This window comes from Leptosomus discolor, chromosome 2, assembly GCF_034619465.1.
Source record: "Leptosomus discolor isolate bLepDis1 chromosome 2, bLepDis1.hap2, whole genome shotgun sequence".
Taxonomy (NCBI): domain Eukaryota; kingdom Metazoa; phylum Chordata; class Aves; order Leptosomiformes; family Leptosomidae; genus Leptosomus; species Leptosomus discolor.
Genome location: NC_141392.1, coordinates 119,769,097 through 119,793,924, shown reverse-complemented (window position 1 = coordinate 119,793,924; position 24,828 = coordinate 119,769,097). Strand labels below are relative to the sequence as shown.

The window sequence follows — 24,828 nt, the reverse complement described above, 5'->3', positions numbered from 1 at the left end:
ACCTTTCCCCTTCGGGGGAACAGCAGGCTTCAATTAAACGTTGCTGAGGGTTGGGGCCATTTTCCCTTCTCACGGGTCACAGTGATGCTTGAACTCTCCTTGCCTCAGCTCTCCCACCCACCCCATCAATCTCCCCTCTGCCCTGCCTGACAGATGGGACCACTGTGATTTATAACAGCCTCTCCCACAGCTGCATCTCCTCTGGGACTTTCCCTGCCAAGTGCCTCCACTTGCTGGACTGCCTGGCAGTTGGGTCCCCTTACAGCAGCAGAATCTAGACCCTTTGCAGGAGGAGGAGATCACTTGCCAGATTAACGTTTTCCACATTAAATTCTACTTCCAGCACATGGTGTGCTCTTAGGAAGCCATTAGGTTGGAACTGAGTCATATATATAGCACTGGTTTTGACCCATGATAATGTAAATGGGACTCAAGATGGGGGCTAAGAAACTAGAGCCCATATTACTTTATGGAGATGATAAAGGATTCTACAAGAATGGTCCAGCTATGTTTAACCTGTGCTAATCTCAGGTTGTATACAGATCATTATCACTGCAGCATCGCTGCAGTCAGACCTATGTTATTGTGCACTCACTGAAGACCCACACCATTGAGCTTTCATAACACCAAACACACTAAACTACTACGAAAGTTTCTCCTTTCCCTTCTGCCAGGGAAAGGCAGAGTGCTGATTGGCCTCCTCCCAGTTACAAGCCCATTTTTCAATAAGGCTTCTTATCATAAATACACTTTTCATTAATTCACAGCCAGATGAAGTCTGGCTACTATTCTGGACACTGCTTTAAAGACTAAGAGCTTTTATCAGACTGTTCCAAGCTCGGGCACTCATCAGCAGTGCTGCCACGATGGCCCAGAGCCCAGGACAAGCCTTTGCCTGCACTGGATGCTCGCTAAAACAAAATAGCACCAGGGTGCTGCCAGGTAAGGCATCCAGAGTGTGCAATTGGATTTCCTCGGCTCCTGTTTTAGGCAATACAGCCAAGAATCTCTTGGACTACAACCATGCAGAGAGACTCAAGATGGGAAGTGCCTCAGTGTGCGCTGATGCATCAGGGTGTGCTGGTGCCAAGCACAGTAAAAATGAACAGAAATGAAAGGAGCCGGCGGGTCCTCTGTGAAAGCAAGATCTGGTGACAGTATCTCAGATTGGGCCAAGACAAAACGGAGGTGTTCCTATCTCAGAGGGCACTCTTGAAAACTGCAGTATTTTTTTCTATTTTTTAGCGCCCAAACCTCTATTTCACTTCAGTGGTGATGAAAGGACTGATCTCAGAAAATAAAGAGTCGAGCCCAAACAAAACGTTATGCTGAAAGAGCCTACAATCTCATCCCAAAAACAAATATCAGGATTTCTGAATCTTCAGTCTTACTTATTTGTGGATAAAGGGACATCATAAACACAACCTTCCCTACAGAACAAAGATATGTAAATTACCAGCCCCTTCCAAAAGAATGAGACGTCAAGATTATTTCTTCTTGCTGAGCCACTGATCATACAAGCACAGCAATATACTGCCAGTGCCTCACTAACTTTTGCTGGAGGCCCACCTCTTACTCCCCAAAACTGGCCAAAAAGGCCAAAAAAAGACAGCAGGCCTGGATGAATCCCACAGGCCTACACTCAACTGAGACATCACAAAAACAGGTTTTTAGCTGAGAGAAATCACATGCCGCCTCTTGCTACAGCTTTTGTTCTTTAAAGCTACTATTGGCTCTCCTTCCTTCCAAACTAGTGGAACTGCTATGCCAGGCCATCTGGCACATCAAAATTTATCTTCAGATTTCATTATCCAACCCACTGACCCCAGTGTTTCCTCCCATTGACTAATGAGATTAGCCCATCACCTCCTAATTGCAGCATTTATACCTAGTCTGTTTTACAACACCCAAGAAAACAAATCCCCAGGTTGTTTCAGAGTGAATGAATGTCATTCTGCTCAGAACTAGCACAGCATTTCTAAGAATAGGAGATGGTACATACTTCAAAACAATTAATGAATGTCCTCAGGCTGGAAAGTGAAAAATAGAAAATACAAACATAAACACACTAATTTCAAACCACCGAGGCCAGTCTCTGTGCTCCTTGGGCTTCTTTAGCTCTATCAGAGCAGTATGAGGAGTATTACTTAGCATTCGTCATGGTAAGGGAGCAACTGCAAGGCTAACAATCCACTACATAGACATCACTTGTAAGGACACTAACAGAGCATGGTATTCCTGTTCTATACCTCCTCACCCTAAAAGGAAGTTTCCTGAAAAACTGTTCTAAAAGGACAGAAAGAAGGAGTTACAGAATCACCTTATATGCATTGCATATCAGCAAAGTGCCAAGAACTAAAAAAGGCATAGGAGATGGGCTAGAAGTCAGGTTTTTAGCTTTAATGCTGTTCAGTTTAGTGGTTTTGAGCAGGATCTGTCTAGTCTAAGCTAGCTGTCTGGATCTTCTTTGGGTCAATGGAGAGGAATCATCAATCATGGGATGCCAGTGGTCTGTAGATGTAGATGTAATGCTGCAAGTCAGATGATGCGACCCCTAGAAGTCCAAAGGAACCGCTTAGGTGATCTGAAGGATCTTTGGAACAGTTAAGGAAAATGGAATCTCACTGGTGATGGTACAATCTGTGCCTCAGCTTCTCCATCTGCAAGATAGTGCTATCAGTGTTTAATTGCTACAGCAAAATGCTTCTACAGCCACGAATGATCAATGCTATGTAACTGTGAATTACTCTTGATAGATTTATTGAGCGCACTTGAACAACTTAGCTGGAGACCTGCTGGAAATTCAGAACTAGAGGGAGAAGAGGGAGGAAACATTACAACTTTCAAGTAAATCTAGAAAATTTAGAGTTAAGTCACAAACAAAAAGGGCCTGGCCTGTCTTGCCTTGGAGGCACACCAAGCCTTCAAGGTGTTTAACCTGCAGCCTTACCTTACTAATATGGTTTTAAGTTTCCAAAGCAGCTCTAAAAGCCTCATTAGAAACACCAATAATGATTTATCACTGAAGCACTAGCATAAACAAGCCATCAGATTTAGAATAAAACAGCCTTCATCAGAGCACTCAAAATACAGCAAGCTTTACTCGTGCCTGGGCACCAGGAGGGCTGGATGCTCCCCTCACACGGCAAGGCAAGATTTAGATGGAGAACAGCTTGGGAGAGTAAATTTCCACCTCTGTCCACCAATTTCTTGCATGCTCAATCTCTGTTTAAATACACCACTGGATGGACATTTCCCCACCTCTCCCCACCACGTTTCTGTGATAAGTGTGCCTTCCACTTGTCTAATGTCTAAGAAAACTTCTTACCCTCATTGCACATCCCACAGGGGCTGAAGCACAGCTGAGCTCTGTTATCACATGAGCCAGACACCATTTGCATGACAGCTTCTCTAAAATGCAAATCAGACTCATTGTCACCAATGGAAAAAGCCCCAAATGCTAAATGAAAAGTTATTGCCCCTTGATAGCCACTCCTTCGAGAGCAGAAAAGGGTGGTGACCTCACTCTTGCCCCACCACCACCAGGCCAAGTGCTCAGGGAAGAGCCTGATCTCCCTCCACATCCATCAGTGTTGCCATTAAGCCAATGACATATGGCTGGGAAGAAGGCAGCTCTGATCTCCTCCAGAAAATTATGCAAGGAAAGGCCCTGGAACAAGGGATCAAGCATCTAGCCAGCCTCCAGCATTTTGTAGCTTGGGCTGCTTTGGCCAGCAGACACAGAAATGCAGCTCTGTACTAATTCCCCAACACTGACAAGGCTGAGAGGGGCTTTAAAAGGCAATTCTGCATCCAACAGGCATGGATACTGGGGTAAAATCTGACTCAGGGTACTAATAGTACCTTCAGCCCTCAACAACCCCACAGCAGAAAAGCAGTTTTCAACCAGCAGAAGACTTTTGCACAGGTCTGAATTTAAAGGCAATTCTGAAACCTCTTACGATCATAGAATCACAGAATGGTTTGTGTTGGAAGTGACCATCAAAGATCACCTAGTCCAACCCTCCCAACATCTTTCACTAGACCAGGTGGCTCAAAGCCCCGTCCAACAGGACCTCAAATACTTCCAGGGATTGGGCATCCACAGCTTCTCTGGGCAAGCGGTTCCAGTGTCTCACTACCCTCATCATAAAAAATTTCTTCCTTATGTCCAGTCTAAATCTATCTTCTTTCAGCTTAAAACCATTGCCCCTTGTCCTGTCACTACAGGCCTTGGTAAAAAGTCTCTCTCTGTGTTTCTTACAAGCCCCCTTTAGGTACTGAAAGGCTGCAATAAGGTCTCCCCTGCAGATCTAGGTGGGTCAGGCTGATTTGGTCCTTTGTAAGGCAATATGTAAAGTTTGGACCAAGCCAATTCTGATACTACACTGGGGACCAGAGGGGGCACAACTAGACCACAGCCCCTCGTGGTGGAAAAAGCGGCAGAAATGTTTCATTCTCTACCACCTTCACAAGAAAGGTACTATCTAAGCCTGCCGTTTTCAGGCTGAGCTGGCAAAGAAAACGCTCCCACAAGCCATAGCTGCGCCTTTACCTTACTCCAGGTCCGCTGCATGCTACAGGCAGGCAGCCACCATAGGTCTTACAGGCTAGCAACTTGCTGAAGCAGTGTCTCGGCAAAAACATTTGCTGGTAAACTTCACAGACGTCGGTAAGCCCTCTGTACGCTCCTTCTGAGCCTACTCCAATGTTTTGGACTGCAGAAGTACAACTAAAGGCATCCTTTCCAGGAGTAACTTCATCTAACCAGTCACAAGATCAAGTGAAAACATTCACTTGAAAGCAGCAGACAGACAGGACTATGTATCTAACCATCTGCTCAGAGATATCTATCTACTTCAGGAGACCTTTCTGCATCAGAAAGTCTTCAGAGAGGCAGCACTCATATCCTTCAACTTCCCAGCCTCAAAACTATAAGTCACCACAATCGGGGCTCCAAATAAAAATAGCAAGGAATCAAGCTGCAGTGAAAGACACACGGAGACACTCAGGAAACATGTAATCAAAAGGGACAGGCAGGGAAACAGAGGAGGCTGAGTCTCACGAACCCCAGGCTCTCGTGGTGACCTTCAGGGCTGTGTAGACAGGGACACGCAGGAGGTCTGTGACAGTCTTTTTAATCACAGGCTCCCCTCACACTTGAACTAGGCTTGGGGCTACAGTCTCAGACTTCAGGAGACCCAAGGATTGTGGCTCCAGTTGGGTTGACAATATTTCATTTCACTGAATGCAATTTCTTTCCCACATGCCTGATTCTCCCCTGTGCACATAAAGGATGGAAGTCTTTGAAAAAGCACTGAGAGAAATTCAGGGTGGGCATGTTAGTATTTTTGACAGCACTAAAACAACATATGAAAAGGGTTTCTTTGTTGCTATTATTCTTTTTCCCTGAGTTGCAGCTTAGAGGGGGAAAACAGAAGACAATGTCCCATCCGATGCCTGCTTGATAGAGTGACAGAGGCTGGCTCTGTCACAGCACTGCAGACTTGTGCTTTTGGGGGAGTATTGTTTTATTTCAGGAGAAAAAAAGGAAATGAGCAATCCCAGAAGGAAAGGGTCTGAATGCTTGCTCAGGCTGTGCCATGAAGAAAAGAGATTTCTATTGTCAAAGGGTGTTTCATTGTTCTGGTCTTTCTGAGAAACCTTAAAATACATCCATAAATGTAATAAGAACAGAAAATAGAACCATTTCTTCAGCTGCCTATTTGCAGCCTGGCTGGTGAGACAGAGTCTATAGCTTAGCAGTGTTAATCACCCTGGTTAATCCTTGTTCTTGCTAATGACATTTATTTAAAAAAACATTTCATAACCATCAGGAGTGGACATAAAGAGAAGGCAGCTCTCCCTCATGTGAATAGCCTCTCTGCTTTATATTAAATTACTCACCAAGTCAGGACTCCTCACCACTTAAAGCATTAGCCTCCAGGCTAATCAATAGCAACAAATTACTACAATAACTGCCTGGGCTCATTGGTGCCATTTTCAAACACAGTCCGCAGCCTGCCCTCCCTGCCAGATTGCTTCAAGCACGAACTTCTAGACAGGAGTCAAGCTCCAGGCAATACCTCCTCAGTCAGAGAAGTAGGACAAAGGAGAGATGCAAGGGCACAAGGATTTCCTTAAGGATCAGAAAATGGCTCTTAACGCAGGAACTGGTGGGATTCGCCTGTTTTAGCATCCTTAGTGTGGCTCCATCTCATGGGAGCAGCCGGAATCAGCCAGGGCTGTACCTCTAATCTTCCCGAGCCAAGGGACCTCAGAAAGAGGAAAAATTCCAGATAATACAAGTAAGTAGATAGATAGGGTGGATCCCAAAAGCTGAATGTGAGGATGCAAAGGGAAGAAAGCAAACAACAGACAACAACAGCATGTACAACATCAGCACTGAGCTAGGGACAACACGGGCACGCACATGAACATCTCCAGAAGCAGCACCCCCACAGCTCAGCACTGCTCCTGAGCCACAACATTTCCCCAAGAGCCTGCTGCAGGCACAGCCATGCTGCTCTCTTGCTGGCACTGGTGTGCACAGAGCCAGCTCAAGGGCCTCAGTCTCAACTGCTTGACAAAGCAGCTTGGACAGTTCATGTGCAACCCATCCAGAGCCAACAACCGTCAGCAAGAAGGACAGACAAAACCAACACAGGTTACAGGTCAAAAGGTTTGTCTGTCTTTTCCCCATAAAAGAGCTTCTTGTGTCCAGATGTTGGAGAGGCTGGTGTAAACAGGTCCAGATTTTCTGATCTGTAGAAGAGAATAATGCTAAGAGGCAGAAAAGGATCATCTTCTGTCTCAGGTCAAACCAGTGAAGAGCGGCCCTTAATCTCCAATACCCAGCAACAAGCATCTTAATCAGTCTTGTACCCCAATGACTTAAATCAAGGGAAACATTTAAAAAACACTTTATCATTCATATTTTGATATCACGCTGGCCAATCAACTTCCTTTTCACCCCCTAGCAGGCTTTCCTTGAGCAGAAATAATCACCACCAGCTCCACCACACAGATGTATAAGTGATGGGAAAATGCAGACGAGGCTGGAGTGAACAAAAGGCACTTCAGGCCTGCTGGGGTCAGAATGCGTATCTGTACGGTAGGTTGGACTCTTCACTAATCCAGCTCTGTTTCTAATGAGATTGGTTCCCATTACAGCAAAAGGAGGTCCATGGCTTAATTTGCCAAGGGGACCATTGTCATGCAGCTTAGGGAAGCAAAATAATCTTATCAGTTTGAACTTGAACCCTGCCCTCCAATTATATGGACAATGTTTAAGAAAAGAGAGGTAAAGAAAAAGTGATTTTCATTTATCCAGCAAGAAAAATGGATTGTCTAACAGGCATTCAGCTTCCTGCAGCTGCTAATAGACCTTTACACCGAGCCACTGGCTATACCATTGCTAAAATGCACCAACTACTACCTGTGTAGGCTAACTCCGAACCAAATCCAAGTCAAATGGCACCAACCACATTTACAGTGCAACTTACTGGTATAGCAGAACCTCTACTCTTGCAGTATAGTCAAAGTGAAAGCCTGCGGCTGTCAGCTAAAGACAAACAACCCAAAGGGCAGGAAGAATCAGAAAATTTTTTCACCCTTTCTTGCTGAACTTCTGTCTCTGCCTCCCTGTTCAATCCCTCAGCTCCTCTTGGCTGCTATAGAAGAGAGACTATACTCTTCTGGGAGTTCCGCATCCCACACGACGCAACTAAAACAAAGAACATTTTGGCAAGTAACAGCCAGGCTTCATCTATTCTTTTTTCTATACAATTCATTCCATCAAAGTTGTTCAGCTGAACAAAAACCAGTGCTATCCTTTATTGTGAGGCTTACAATAAACTAACATGTGAGCACAGCATGGGTCACAGATGTGTGTTCTTCATCATCAGCTGTGGAGCCACTTCCCTGCTCAACTCACTTTTATAAAGCTTTAACCTCTTTGAGCTGGAATTCAGCCTGAGCACATAAACCAGGAAGCAAACAGTGTTAACACCACAGAAGCGGCCCCTGTACAAAAGATACATGAAGAGATGGGTGTGCTTTGGAAACAGGCAGACCAAAAAACCCGGTTTCCAAGGGGTCACCCACACAATAAAGATTTAGAGAGAAACTAAACTGGACAAATCCCATGGGCTCTATTTTTAGTGATATCACTTGCACCAGAGGATCCTTATTTGTCCCTTTGGATAAACACATTTACATTTTTTTCCCCTGTGAAGGGACAGAAACAACCAAACAAAAATTTGGAGGGGGAATGTCTTCAAAATCAATTTTTAAAGATCTCTTGGAATACATTCCAAGGACTGACTCCAAATTTGTAACCCAATTTTAAGTACTCTTATTTCATCCCAAATAAAGTAACCCTCAAAGCATGACTGCTCTAAGAAAAAAAAAAATGCAAAACCAGACCCTTCTTACACCCGCGATTATGGGCTCAGATCATATCTGCCAACTGAGAGCTTGCCATCATATCCACCTCTAGCTCATATTACATACAACATACAGGTGTAACGTTGCCCTTTCCTTAGTGTACTGGGTCTGGCTGTGATGGAGTTAATTTTCTTCATAGCAGGTTGTGTAGTGCTGTGCTTCAAATCTGTGACCAAAACAGTACTGATAACATATTGATGTTTTAGCTATTGCTGAACAGTGTTTGCACAGCATCAACACTTTCTCTGTTTCTCACTCTGCCCCCCTTAGTGAATAGATTGAGGAGTGCACAAGAGGTTGGGAGGGGACACAACCAGGCAGATGACCCCAACTAACCAAAGAGATATTCCACGCCCTAAAACTCCATGTTCAGCAATAAATCAGAGTACATCAGCCATCTTTTGCCTGGGAACTGGCTGAGCATCAGTCTACCTGTGGGAGGCAGTGAGTGATTGCCTTTGCATCACTTATTTTGTTTTCTTTCTTTTTTCTTCCACTTCTTCAGTTATGAAACTATTTTTATCTCAACTTATTAGTTTTCTCACTTTTACTCTTCCTTCCCTCTTCCCCTGTCCTATTGGGGGTGGGGAGAAGAGGTGAGCGAGCGGCTGTGTGTTACATAGCTGCCTACAGGGGTTAACCCACATCACTTAGTTATGTGCACTTATCTTTGCAACTGTAATGCTCATTTTAACCTGTGCAGCCCATTTGCATACATGCATTACAGTATCTGAGAAGGAATTGTGTACCAAGTACACATATTTTGTCCTGCATATCACCATTGAGAGAATGGGTAAGGGGATGCTCCTGGAGAAAAAGGTAGATACTGAACAATCTCTGAAATAGTGGGAAGTTTTGGCTCCAGATGCTAATCTCTCTGCCTTGGATCCTCATCTGTGCAATGCAGGTAACACTCCAAACTCTCCTTCCAAAAGGGTAAGTATATCTGTGTTTATAGGACACTCACAACCAGAATAGGGTTTAAGTAACACATGGTAAATAAAGCCCTAGGACCGTCATGAACCAGAATGATAAAGAAAACAATTGTGAGGAAGCTGTCCTGTGCATGGGACAATACAGGAGTCCCAAGGAGGTGGAGAAAAAGTAGTATGTTCTCATTAAAGACTAACTCATAATGTAAAAACCCAAAGGACTGGATTCAAGTAGTTAAAACTACCTTAATTTTAAAATTTCTTAACTTCCCAATGTATGATTCACTACCCTAATGCTGTTCTTTGAATGTTCCACACAAAAGCTAAACTTTTTCAAAGCCAAAGTGCAGAATTTTTTCCCATATCATCTTATGGGCATCACCAGGGCCACAGCAGCACTGCACTTACAGGCCCCACACTGACCATAGAGATAACAGATTTCCCAAAGACTGAGGCCCAAAATTGATCATAATCCAGCTACTGCAGCTCCAGTTACGACCTATCAGTCTAACTGCACTCCTGGCCCAACACAACTTTAAGCGGAAACATGTGAGCCAAAATACAGCAAACATGGGAAGTGAATGTGAGGAATAGCACCTGCCATAGAACAACCTTAATATCAATGCGGAGGAGCAAACAATACAGGATCACAGCTGAGCCCACAGGTCCTAGGCACAGGATGCAGGTCACCCCAGCCTCCAGTGTGATACAAAAATAGCAGAGGAAAAATTAGCAGAAAATCCACCCGTTGATGTTTTTGTTTTTATATTTACTTGTTGGAGTAAAAGCCCATTTTAAACGCTTGAGGCTAATACAACTCATGTCAATATATCATAGCAACAAAACCACAGGCATCTGATCGCAGATGAAAATAAAATAACACAATCACATAGGGGGTCTCAGAGTAGGTGGTCTGAATGGTCTCTTTTTGACAAGCAGCACCATCAGGTACCTAGTCTATCGAGGATTCAGTATAACTTACCTGAAGACAACCCTCTTTCACACCCTGACTATTCTGGTGCTTTTATGGGCTGCTGGAGGAGTGAAAAGTGTCTCTGCTGGTAACTACTGTGTTGATACCAGGTCAAAAGATGGTGCACAAAAATACATAGTGAAGTTCTTTGATTCTAAGTGGCTGATAAAACTTCTCATAATCTGGGTCTCTAAGCCTTCTTATCTTAATGTAACATTAAAAAAGGAAATATATTTTTTACCTCTTTCTTCCTCTGTTGTTAAGGATGTGGGATACTTTGCCAGCAGGTGGATGTGACCTCCCCTGCCCACCACAACTAAAGTGCTTGGGCAACATCTACTGCAAATTCTTCAGCAGTATGCTACATCCATCTGTAATTCAAATGCACTTCTGAAACCTGACCACTCAGAGAGTTTGCCCACACTGCAGGTCCCACACACGCTGCTTCACTTTCATACAAGGATCCAGATGGATCCAAGAGTGATTATTGTATAGCAAACCTTAGTGTCCAAAGGAGCCCCATCAACACTGATACCACAGCACCTACCAGTATATATGAAGAGACTCAGCCAAGATTTATTTTACTGTGCAACTCAGAACTGCCAAACCATCATTGTCTCTCTGACATGAGAAGACATGCACTGGGTTCCAGGCAGCCAAGCATTAAGCATCCCTGAAAGAGCAGACATACATACTTTAATTACTACGGATAAGCTCCTATCCTCAGTTAGTGAGCTGAGCCAGGCACACTTGGATCAGCCCAAACCCAGGCTGAGAGAGACACAGCTCACCATCTTTCCTCAGGCAAAAGAAGCAGCTAGGTAATAATAATAATAATAATAATAATAATAATAATAATAATAGGTAACCCAAGCAGTTACCTTAAACATGTTCACAATTATTACTTCTATATCAGATTTAATCAGGAAGAAGATTAGTTGGGATTAACTTCTGTGCTTCTGTGCATCCTGCAAAGCCCTTGGCAAGTCAGCAAACTTGCCTCGCACCTGAGCGGAATTTGGCCCTTGCCTGTCTCTTGGAAAGAGCACAAAAATCCCAGACAACAGCAGTACCAGATCATTGAGGCACAGCACTGGCAAGGACACAAGGAACCTTGTAGTATTGCACCAAACCAGCCTATCTAAAAACCCTCCGAACTACTTCGAGCAGCACATTGGGACTGTTCCCGCAGGGAGCCACACACCTTTCAAGGGACAGAAACAGACTGAATCTGTGAAGGTCTTGGGTATCTGGATAAAAAGGAATGACAAGAGCACAAAAAACCCCAGGGGTAGTTGCTTCAAATGGTCCCTCACAGGGACTGGGATTGCTGTCTTGGAACAGAAAGCAGCAAGTTCAATCTATACATGCATAAACACGCCAAGCACAAGCAGCCAATCTCAAATAAGACATGTAAACAGACCTGGTGCTGGCCACCTAAATCACTGCACACCCACCTAAACACAGCACAGTCCAATTTTCAGTTTTGAACCCCAAGCACTTTGGGAGATCAGGCCATGTTTAAACTACCATCAACAAAAGGATCAGCAAAAGTGCCAAGTATAAATACACAGGTTTTATCCCCCTGCAAATACTAAGCTTATTCTGCCTCCCCCCACCAGCTTAAATTATGACTTTAGCTTCTGAGTATCTCAGTTGAGAAAGGATACATTAAAATTGCCACTTTTTTTTTTTTTTAATTGACCAAACTATTCGTGTTATATAACATCTGCTTTCACAGAGTCTTAATTCAGGGAACAATTTTTACCTAAGGACATAAACAGTTGCTTTCTTTAATTCTGCAGCATTTGTGTCCCTAACAACACACAGACATAGAAAGAATATTGCAAGGACATTTTCCTCAAATAGACTGTGCATCTAGTGGGTACTGATAACTTGGGATACTTCGAAGTGATTAAAATTATCACAGTGGATTTTGTTGTTGCTGTTGTTAATAATACTAATTAAATAAAGTGTTCCTGGTACTGACAAAAGTTTGCGTCTGTGGGTCACTTTCTAGGCCACTGCAATTAGTACATACGATATAAACATTGCCAGTCGTCACACAGACGTTGGGATCCCTGGGGTCTCTTAGCTCTTACTGACAACTCTGATGGCTAAAACAGTGGGTTTCCACATAACGTGAGCCAGATGCATACATACACGCAGTTATTGCCTACATGAGGTTTTACATGGACCCCTCACAGGACATCCTGACACCCACAGCAACCCCATCCATCCCTCCCCGATGGTACCTCCTTTCCCTGGCACCGAAGCAGCTGCTTTTTCGCAGCAGTAACAGCAGCGCCTCTGGTCACAGCCCAGGACCACAAACACACGGAATTGGAAACACGTGTTTCTCTTCCTGAAGCTCAGCTTGGTCCCCTCGGCTGTCAGTAAAAGTAAACTCTGAACATCTTAAGTCAGCAAGTGCTGAGTCCTCCCTTAGAGCATTATCATCACAACTGTTGGGAAATTCACCTCATTTTCTGGAGCAGGCGTCAGGACAGGAGTGCACAGACATCTGTATCTCTGCTTAACGTGTTATATTGATGCCCACAAAGCTGCATCCCTGATGACAAACCAGAACAACTCTCTAAGGCACCAAAACAGCCCCAGCTTCTGTGCTGCTGCTTCTCTTCCTCTCCCAACAGCCATGGAAGTGGCACTTGATATCCCCCATTGATCACAGAATCATAGAATCACAGAATGGTTTGGGTTGGAAGGGACCTCAAAGATCATCTCGTTCCAACCCCCCTGCCATGGCAGGGACACCTCCCACTAGACCAGGTTGCTCAAGGCTCCATCCAATCTGGTCTTGAACACTGCCAGGGATGGAGCATCCACAACTTCTTTAGGCAACCTCTTCCAGTGTCTCACCACCCTCAGGGTGAAGAACTTGTTCCTCGTGTCTAGTCTAAACCTGCCCTCTCCCAGCTTCCAACAATTACCCCGCGTCCTGTCACTGCAGGCCCTTGTCAAAAGTCCTTCCCAGCCTTCTTGCAGGCCACCTTCAGGTACTGGAAAGCCACTAAAAGGTCTCCCCAGAGCCTTCTCTTTTCCAGGCTGAACAAGCTCAACTCTCTCAGCCTGTCCTCGTAGGAAAGGTGTCCCAACCCTCTGACCATCTTGGTAGCCCTCCTCTGGACTTTCCCCAACAGCTCCATGTCTTTCTTATGTTGAGGGCCCCAGAACTGGACGCAGTATTCCAGGTGGGGTCTCACAAGGGCAGAGTAGAGGGTCAGAATCACCTCCCTCAACCTGCTGCCCACACTTCTTTTGATGCACCCCAGGATGCCATTGGCTTTCTGGGCTGCAAGCGCACATTGCTGGCTGATGTCCAGCTTTCCATCCACCAGCACCCCCAAGTCCTTCTCCCCAGGGCTGCTCTCAATCCACTGATTGCCCAGCCTGTATCTGTGCTTGGGATTGCCTCAACCCGGGTGCAGGACCTTGCACATGGCCTTGTTGAATTTCATGAGGTTGGCCTGGGCCCACCTCTCCAGCCTGTCAAGGTCCCTCTGGATGGCCTCCCTTCCCTTCAGTGTGTTGACCTCACCACATAACTTGGTGTCATCGGCAAAGTTGCTGAGGGTGCACTCAATGCCATTGTCCATGTCACCAACAGAGATGGTAAATAGCACTAGTCCCAGTACCGATCCCTGAGGAGCACCACTTGTCACTGGTCTCCACTCAGACATCGAGCCACTGATCACAACTCTTTGAATGTGACCTATCAGACAATTTCTTATCCACTGAGTGGTCCATCCATCAAATCCATGTCTTTCCAATTTGGAGACCAGGATGACATGCGCGACAGTGTCGATAGGTTTGCACAAGTCCAGAAGATGACATCAGTTGCTCTTACCTTGTCAATTGATGTTGTAACTCCATGATAAAAGGCCTGTCAGGCAGGATTTTCCCTTGGTGAAGCCATGCTGGTTGCCACCAATCACCTCATTTTCCATGTGCCATAGCAGAGCCTTCAGGAGGATCTGCTCCATGATCTTACCTGGCACAGAGGTGAGACTGACTGGCCTGTAGTTGCCTGGGTCTTCCTTTTTTCCTTTTTTGAAAATGGGGGTGAGGTTTCCCCTTTTCCAGTCAGTGGGCACTTCACCAGACTGCCATGACTTCTCAAATATGATGGAAAGTGGCCTAGCAACTTTTCTTGGAGGATCTCCTCCTCCAATACCTCTCAGCTCTCTGGGGTTTTCAAATTGCTTACCACTGAGAGACAGACACAGGTGACACAAAACTGAATGCAGCTTCCCCTTGCGAGAACCACTCAGCCATGGCTGTCAAACACAGCCATCCCCTTCAGCTCCCCAAACCCATCCCCTACAGCTCACTGTGCAGCCACATCTCCAGAACATTACCAGAAGTGGCCAACAGCAGTTTTTAACCGGCTTTAATGAGGTTTTGTATTTTGTCACCTCTGCAAAGGAGAATTTCTCTACCCCAGCACAGACCTCCCTCAGTAAGCCAAACCGCAGCCCACACAGCTGTGATGGATGGGTTGGCCCATATGACCTCCAGCTGAGGAGGAAAACAAGGACCTCTTCAAGCGACAGCCTGAGGTCCATTCAACCTCATCACTCACCTTCACCATAAGAAGGTATGGAGGTGGCCTGAGTTTAGCCCAGTCTTTAAATGAAGTCTAAAGCATGTCTGTTGGCTCCTGGGGTCAAAAGCACGGACCTCATTACTGAGTTACACCACCGCACTGGAAAATAAATTGTACCTGCCTTTCTCTTGAAAACCCCCCTTTCACAGCCTACAGCTTTCAACACATGGAAATCATGGACCTCCCCTTGACACCATCGACCCATTCAGGGCTCCAAAACCAATATCAAAGTCTGACTAAAGCCATTCAGAAGCTGTTAGCATGTAGATTTTGGTGATAATTGGTGAATGGACTTGTCAAACAAATTGCCTTTATTATGGACTGATTAAATGCAATCAGGAAGAAGTGCCTTTCCCCTCCCAGCTCCAGCCCTCATCAGCTCAAACAAACACACTGAGCCAATTAGCAGGGAGGTGGCAAAAGCAGCTTTCACTTGAAACCTGGCATTCTTGGGGAATAGAAAAAACAACAACAACAAAATATCTTTGTGCTTTTAAAGCCAGGAAGAGCCTCCAGGGAGAGGTCCCAAAAGCTACCCAGGGCTCACCTGCAGGGTGTGGATGGGAGTTATCAGTATTCATCTGGCTCGATGCCGGATCAGCTCCCTTAAGCAAAGTGCTGCTCACATCCAGCTTGTGCCAAATATAATGCAAAGAACATAAATATTAAAGCAGGCCCAGGGGGAGCAACACTACTGGGGCTGTTATTCCTACAGCTTTATATCCTGCAGCTGGGTTCTCCTGTGTCAGAAAAGGCATGAGCTCCCATCAAAGCTATTTCCATACTTAGAAACATGAGTTTTTTGGCTTAGGTCCCTGCAGTGGATTCTCTGATGTCTGCAAATGTTTGAGTTCACAGCACAGACTGTTCTGCACTGTGGCAGTAGTGAAGGGACCTGTCTCTGCTAACATGAAACTCATGGCAATCATATAGATCTGATGCCACTACCTTTCTGTCCAACGTGCCTGAGATCAGCTAATGAATGGGAAAGTTATTGAGAAGAATTGGAGCATGGTATCATAATCATCACATAAGCCTAATTCCCTGCAGGTACACAGCTGGAAATTAAATGGCCACCCTGGCTGGCCAGGGGCAGAGCAGAATTCAACATGTGTTTGCAGGATTTAGCTTCAGAGACAGGGACCTCATGGCTGGAGCTAGAGACCAGCACAGAGCATACAAGCAATAGCTGTTGATTGAGCTTTCAACTAAGCCTTCAATACCTGCATTTTAAGTTAGCACAAAAGACTAATTTTGGCCCCATTTCATTAACCTAGTCCCTCTGGGACTGCACGTGGATCACTGCCTCCCAGAGCCTACACAAACGAGCTATGGCATAGCTTCCTCGGGCGGGGCAAGGACATTGCTTTGTCTTGGAGTCCCACCACAAATAGAAAAGGGTTAAAACAAAGGTGAAGTTTTATCAACCAGCAGGGATTTTGGAGAGTTCATTGCTGGGACTGAGATTAGGATTAAGGGTTTATAGCTAAAGCACAGAGTTTCAAAGGACCACCAACCTCTTACCCCACACCTCATCACAGTCTTCAAGTGTCACCTTGAACATAAGGGGTATGTGACACATCCAGACACTAGGTCCTAAGCCTTCAAACAGTCCTGAGCACAACAACAGATCACAGAATGAGATTAGATCAAGAGCCCGTACTACAAGCAGCCACAGAGAAAAAGTCCAGGCCTTCTTAAGAAGTGGCTGCAAAGTGCCTGATAACTCCACTCTCTCCCCTAGGACCTGCTTCCTACCCCCACACCCTCCTGAAAACATCAATGTTTAAAGAACTGTTAAAGAAAACAACTTCAAAACTCTTCACATAGTTTAGATACTTCACTTAAAAGGAATTTTAATTCTGACATCTCAGATTGCACCAGTCCCCAGCAGGACAGGCACTCATCATGTTCATGTTGTGGTGTTTGAGCTGTTCAAACAGGAGGGATGGAGCCACAATGTGAGACCATGTGCTCAGAGGCCTGCGACCAGAGACAATAGAGATCCCCAGCAGTTCTGCCTGTGCTTTCCCATGACCAACTCAGTTCACCACACCTCTGGGCACCCTCTCAGGGTACCTTGCCACGACCTACATAAAAAACCAAATCCTTCCCACAGGCAAGAGACACATACCATGAAGACCCCACCAGTGGGATGGTATTGGGAGCAGTGGGATGTGGGTGGGTGTGCAACTCTTGGTAACTCTTTTGGCTAGTCCTACTGCATAGCTGCAGTATGAGAGTCAGATCAGTGCTGCTTGTGATCTGCTTAGAGCTCGAGACTGGCCATCCCTAAGCTGTTTCTTTCCAGGGCTGGATCTGTGCACTCTCTGACCACAAAGTAGTCATGACCTATTACTAACAGCAGCACCTGCCTGGTAATGCTGAGTCAAACCAAGCTGAGAAACCAGTGAAGCTTTGTTGCTAAACAAGGTCTACAGGATTGAGCTTAAAAAAATATTCTTCTCCAAAGAAGATCAGATGGTCCTTCTGGACAGTACTGCTATTTGCAAGCTGGAAAAGCCCTTACATCCCAATGAGTTGTGTCATCTCCCTGCAGCATGTGGGCAGCAGTTGAGGTGCTGCAGAAACCTCTATGGAATCACAGCATGCCTTGCATTCCTCAGCAGCAATAACCAATACAAATCCATTCATCTCCTTGGGATGCAGACCATTTATGTTTTGGATGCACCACCTCTAAGCGGCTAGGTGGGATGGCATATGGTAAAGCTTTCCCAAAGACATTCACCTGCTCAATTCCAGCCATGCTGGAGAAGAACAGAGCACACCCCGAAGTACAGAAAAAGTATATAAGTTGTCAGAAACCATTGCCATCAAATTATGCTAAAAGGCTACCCCTTTTGCATTTCTCACGCCAGCTGACTATTCATATATAGGAGTAACAGTAAAAAACAAGGTGTTTCATCACGTAGGAAGAGTTATCTGGGCCACAGCTCTTCCAGAGAGGCACATGGTGCATGACCTCAAGCATTGGAGGGAGACAAATGGGGTCTTTGGAAAATGTATTGGGGAAGCATAAGGTGATTTGGGAAATGCTGTACCTTTTCACATCCCCTTTCATCTTGTGGCTGCCCAGCTCCTGAACTTACAAAACCATATTCAAGCCACTACACACTGGGTACAGCCCTTTCCTGCAGCAAACCATGCTTCCTGTCCCACAAGGTACAGTCAGTCCAACAAGACTGCGGACATTTGCCAAGCCTGCCATCAGGAAACTTAGCTTGGATCTGGCAGAAGATTTCAACAGTTGTGGAAACACACAGGAGGTTGTGCTGTTGGGACCACAGGCCCTCTTTCAGAGTACAGCCTTGCCATGCACGTACACTCTTCTCCCAAAGTGTGATGGTACAGTTGGAAGTGGCAGAAAATGTGATTTTGTTATAAGCAACCTTCTCATCCATTTTTAAAAAGGACAGAAGCTGCCCCACTGCCAGCATTGCCAAAGCCTATCGAATTTGCTTCCATTGCTCTGGCTATGTTGTGCACACACAAAGCAAAGCGCCCTTGCTCTGGGACACTTTTGCACATTTTAATGCTTAGAAATTTGGCCTGGCTGGGACAAGCTTTATCTGTATTTCAGAAGGACCAGTACTTTCCCCATTGTAGCTTTAGCTCCTGTGGTGCCCGCTGCATGCACCCCTCCTGCATTAACTTGCTTGCAAGGAGGAGCGTAGAGAAAGCTCAATGCCAATGAAGAGATAAAAACACACTAGAAACAGGGAAATGCCTCAGTCCTTTCCATTCAAAGGCAGATCCGCCTTGAATGGCAGCCCCCAGGACTGAGCTGCCTCCAAAGCAGCCTGAATCACAAGCAAGTCAGCCCCCTTCAATTCACATTAAGACTTCAAGCTACTGTATATATATATATACCCTCCTGCCCCTCCACCACAAGCTCCTCCTTTCTAACACAAATCTCTCGCAGCACACAGACACATGCACTCCCAGGCGGCAGCAGCAGCATTGTGATGTGTTGAAACCCAAGTCCGGTGAGATTCAGCTCTTGCAAATGACACTTTTTCATCAGCAAACTATACTTGGCAGCTCTTACCTGGTACAAGAGTTTTGCCACACACACCTAAAGAATACACCACACTAGATCTTCACACTAAGACACAAAACTAGAACCGATATCTCAAAACCAAAGTGATCCTCACTAGGCATTCCCGAGCAAACTAATCGACCCTGCTCAACTGTAAAATGAGATGTTATATTTTCTCTGATCCACACGCACATCCACAAAGAACAGAAGCAGAAAGGTGACTTTAAAGTGACTGATGCAGTTGTACACAGTTACAAAACTTACACAGGACTCCATACCTTCAAAGAGCTGTGTATTTACCTGCTGAGCACAACTCAAAACAAGTGCTATAACATTTGTAGATTCAGAAATTATTTAGAAATGATACACTTCTCCTGGCTTAAGTAAACATAGGCTTAGAATCTAATTCATTCTCTGCATGTAACACCACCTTTATCTCAGCTCAAGGGGCTTTTGCAACAACCAGAAGCTGTATGTTAAGAGGAGGGGAATCCGGCCCGTTACAAAATAATTGGGTCTTGCTACGTTCGCTTTGATTTATGTCCTAGACCTTCCCAGTCTCTTAACCTAGCTCTTTTCACTCCTCAGAGAAACACAGCACAAACCCTGCCACAAACTTACACGAGTTAACACTATTCCCTTCCTTGTTCCCAAAGTTACTCAGGCTAACTCTGCTGAAATAGTTTTGCTCAGGGTTATTGGGAAAGCCTTTTAACAAACTCAAAATCCTGTTAAGGAAGATGCTTTTCATTAGCTTATTTTTAAAAGATTAAAATTACTCCCCACATAACTATTCCAGATCTGCTTGCATCCACTTTCCCTGAGCTGCTCCTGAACACTGTAATAAGAGCTCACAGCCATAAGCAGCCGTCCAGCGTCCGAAAGGATCGGCGCTTCTCCCCTACCTGAGAAGTCTGCAGAAGTCTTAGCAAAGTTGTTGAAAGCTGTCAAGCACATGAGTCCTATGAGGAAGGTGAAGGTGGGAGACACATCTGGGCAGCACATCCTTAAGTATCCTCACAGCTTGTTTTCTTCCAGAGGAAAGGAAAGCGCTTTCTGCCCCAATCCAGTACTCCTCATTGCCCGGAGAACAGTGTCAGTCCCACTGCTTGGAAGGATCACAGCCAGCAGCGGGGAAGGAAAAGCACTCAGCGCACACACACTCTCACACACACACATCCCTGGGAGTGAATGAATCCCGGCTGAGCGAGGCTGACGAATGAGACAGACCTACCTGAGCCTTGGCGGAGGTCCCAGGGTCCTAAAAGCCATCGCTTCGCCCAAAGTTGCTGCAGACTGTAACTGTGCAGCTGTCCAGCAGCGGCACTGCAAGCTGTCAGGGGGGAGAGCTGGGGCTGGGGGCGGGGGGGGGGGTGCCCTGGGGGGCTGGTTTGGAGAAGCCCAGTTGCTCGTGGTTTAGATACCCAGGGATCTTGTCTCTCTGGTGCAGACAGAAGGATGGGCAGTATATTCAAAGGAGGGAACCCAAAACAAAGAGCCTGAATTCACAGGGATTTTTGGAGTATTTGTAGCTGCTGGAGCAGTGGTGTCCTGTCAGATCGGTGACAGGAGAATTCTTCTGCTGTGTTCACTGTTGAGAGTGATCCTGCAATGGAGGAGAGTTCACACAGGCCCAAGGATCAAACCCTCCTGGATCTATCTCACTGCAGGACTGGGGTCTGCCCACATATCCAAAACCATCCTCATTTTTGACAGCAGCCAGCCACACAAGTCTCCCTCTGTCCCACTGGACCCCTCTCCCCTCCAGCCAACTCAACGGAGGTTTTTCATGCAGATCCTAACCTGTGGTGTTCAGAGCCAGGAGACCTGTCTCCTTTCATAGCAACTACTTTAACCTCCAACTAGCACGCCCTTGGCTGCTAACTCAAGCACTGCTCCCTCTGCAGAGTTAAACGAAGGCTCCAGCACACCTGGAAACACATCCAGGACTTGATCCTGCCTGAGCTTCACCCATATACTGGCAGGATCAAGCCCACCATGCTAATTCGGAAGAGCTGAGCTGAGCTGAGCTCTGGGAACACAGAGGTGGACTGGACTGGTGGACCCTGTTCTCCCTGGGTACAGGAAGGAGATCCCAGGCTTCGGTCATCAGCGTTAGCTGCAGCTCAGGCTTAGGTTTGCATATAAATCATGGACATAACCAACATATCTAGGCTAGAGCAGAGGCTGAGTGTCAGTGCAGAGGGTAAGAGATAGTTTTCACAGACAAAGTCAACACCAGCCATTTAGCAGCCTGTGTATACACACACACAAACCTAGGGAGCAGCGCTGTGTGGGCTGCCAGGGAAGGGGAGATGGAACCAGGCACATGCACAGCTGCTGAACAAAGCTGCAGCTTCTATCCAGCAAAAATAACCTGAGTTCTTACTCCTCTGTCCTGTTCATCTACATGGAATTAAGCGAAACTTTCCAAAAACATTCACCTTAGAGCTGAAAACAAGCATAAAAGACTTCAGCCCAAAGGGTTCTGGTTTTTTTTTTCAGGGCTGAGTGCAATTGTAGAGAGTTTCTTATGTTGAAATTTCTATCAATGTTTCAGCTGTTCTCAGATGAAAATCAGACTGGCTGTCAGATTATATATGAAAGACATTTTCAAGAGTGCTGCCATAAATACCACAGTTATTGTTTCCACTAGGAATCTGTCCCAGGATGATCTGAGTGCTAGAAGCAGACCTCAAGCTGTAAGTCCTGTGGCCCCATTCGCTTTCTGTCCATACTGCCACTTGCTCAAGTTCCAACCAGCCACGCTGAGCATGAGGGTAGTGTGGGAAATCTTGAGTTTGAGCTTGAATCCTGTCCATGATCCATCCACCCAGACCATGTGAACAACAGGCTGGTCTGGCCTGAACTGCACCTAAGCAGCCCTCCTTCCCATGAACAGCTCTTCATGCACTGAGGATCTACAGTGAAGGTGCAGATGAGTCACTCCCAAGGAACAGAGGTGGCTCTGGGCTGACCTGACAGAACAGACTGTACAATCCAGTCCCAGTCCCTCCTCTCTGCAGACAATCTTGCCACCTTACCTTTTCGCAGAGGGCTGCTTAAACAAGATCAAAGACTTCTAGGGGCTGCCTTACTCTTTATTTCACCTGAGACTTTAATCCCACATGCCAGACCTCTATGACCCATACTTTCCAGAGGTGACCTAAGTTTTAAAGAGAAAAGATCAGGACGTTTGGCTCCTAGCATCTATGTATAATTCTTGTCTCACCTAGTTCTGCTGCCCTTGCCAAGAGGAAGATTCACCACTATTGCCTTATAGGCATGAGATAACCATACCCATTACCAGATTATCAGTCAAAGCTCCTTATCAGCGGGACAAAGAAACAATAAGGCCCCTGGAAATTTATCAGCTCTGGAAAAGAGAAGCACTATTTGCTGAAAAGAGCCCACCCTGTTAGCAGGTGTTGATTTTACTGATTAAAGAGTAATTAGGTTTGGCTGATGCAGTATATAGGGAAGAAAAAAACTCTGGTGACAAAGGGTTTAAGGCTAAACACGGGAAGTGTGCTAGAGCAGCCCTTCAGGTTATTGTTAATAAAGTCAAACCAGAGGGGAGGAAGTTTACATCAGTGTCATGTGAGGGCTTTGTTTTTAAGAAGTTCGTAAAGATGCCTTCCAAAAGGAAAGTAGAAAGCAGCTCTTGCTAACAAAAAAAAAAAAAAGAAAGAAAGAAAGAAAAAGAGATATATCGGCCTTTGAGAAACAGACAATTCTGTTAAAGCCCATTTCCATAATGCCCTTATTCCTTAGGGCATGTGGGAACATCAGCTGTGTGTCTCAAACGGAAAGATGCCACCTGTCCCAACTGCAGGGGAGACAAAGGATGGCCTCTGTCATGGGCAGTCCCATGGGGCAAACATGAATCAAGGGGACACCAATATGGATCTTTTTTTTTTAGGAGTAACAGCCCTTGAAATCCAGCCATGCCTTTGAATATGTCTCCTGGGGATAGGTAATAATGCATAAGATGATACACAATCTCTTGGATCCCTTGTCCCCAAAGCCACCCAGAAGCGGGAATAGGCCAGTATTGATGCAGTTCAGCATTACATCTTAGCTTGGAGGAATGATTATTTGATCTCTTTCTCTCCACAGAGTAACTATGGAGAATGACTGCTTTTTTTTAGACACAGTATTTGGATATACTCAAAAAACTTCTTACCTCTAGAAGACACAAAGCCTTGTGTCTGAGCTGGGTTTTAATACCTTCCCAATCACAGCAAAAAGCACACAGGGTCTAAACGCCCAGGTTAAGAAGTGAAGATGTCCACAGTACCTAGAACCTAGGCCTGAGATCAGCACCTCTCAGCTTCCCTGCAGTAACCAGTGCTGTAGCTGCTCAGCACTGAGTTGCAGGCACACAAACCAGTCCCACCTCCTGAGGGCACTTCTCCAGACAGAGCTAAACCATGAGTTAGGCACCTGAATCCCAGCGTGGCTTCAGTCCAGCATGCTTAACAACTGTGCCTCAGTCCTCCTTTTTCACTATGATACTTCAATGCATCATTCTTTCTCCTCCCATTGTTCTTTCAGATCCTCCCCTTCTCCTGCTACACATAAAACTGTAATATCTGAAACTTGCATGCAAATTCCCAAACTGCATTAAAAGCAGCTAAGTACAACTGCAGCCAGGGAAACTGAGGCACTGAGAAGTGAAACAATTTGTCATCCAGTTTCGTCACCCTAACATCACCCATTTTATAAATGGTAATCAGGAATGGACCCAGTTAGGATGATTCCAAATTTAATGTATGTGCTGATCTTGCTTCCTTCTAGGGCTGATTTTTGGTCATGCTTTCCTATTTTTCACTAACCCTGCACCATTAATGTCTACCTTGCTGACTAAACAATCAACAGCTCGAAGAAGGGTTGGTCAGTAGAAAAGCTGGACCAGGATTAGCTTTCAGCTAGAGAACCATATGTAGGGTTGAAGCCATGTTTGTTTACGCAGTCACAAGCAGGTTTATTTGTACAAATGTGCTAGGACTAGTCTTGCTTTCTGGACCCCAGTAACATCACTTACTTCTTACTGTGTTTTCCATAAGGTCTGAAAGCATTCTCCAGAAGACCACCATTGCATCCTGCCATTTCACACAGGGACAAAGCACAGCCATACATTTGAGGTCACTACTTTTTCAAGATCAGCCAGGAGAAACTGTCAGAGATGAGAAAAGATTAAATACTTTTAATCTCTAAGTCCAGTTAGAGCTCCTTCCACTTGGCCACATTGCCTCCTTGCAAATGAATGTAAATTAATGACACAGTATACACGCATTTATACCTATAGAAATACATCTAAACTGGGGGAACAGAGCTTCAGATATAAAATAGCAAAGCTTTCCAGCATAGTACAGCTCTTTGTTCTTCTTTCTTTTTTTAATCTTTTCCCTAAGAATGTCTCATGGAAACAGATGGGGTTACTCACGGATGTAAGCGCTGTTGGCTTTCATCAGTTTGAAGGCACAGGACTTCACATAATGCAGTTTTGCAATACAACACCAAGTATCTCACAAGGAAAATCCTCCCCTGTCTCCATATTCAACGTTAAACAACAGCTGTGCAAAATATTCAAACTGTTAAGCCTTTGAAGTTTTCACATTTTGTGTCACTCAATCACCCCAGTTTACAAAACACATATAAAACTTGTGGGACTTTGCTCCACACTGGGACAGGTTTGGAGCGTGGGTGTTGCTTTACCATAACTCTATGTGGAGCAAAGGCCCCAAGTAATGCACTTATCTCATTAAAACATTGTGACATGTTG

General features: G+C 45.4%; 1 protein-coding gene across 2 annotated transcripts in view; it reads right to left on the bottom strand.

The window, feature by feature from the left end:
* EVA1A (eva-1 homolog A, regulator of programmed cell death) overlaps positions 1-20,045 on the bottom strand; it is a 210,658-nt gene extending 190,613 nt beyond the window's left edge. For both annotated transcript variants that reach the window (XM_086461629.1, XM_086461630.1), the window contains exon 1: positions 19,946-20,045. In XM_086461629.1, the coding sequence (XP_086317755.1) occupies positions 19,946-20,045 (100 nt within the window). The remainder of the gene's footprint in view (positions 1-19,945) is intronic.
* Between the last annotated feature and the right edge of the window lie 4,783 nt (positions 20,046-24,828).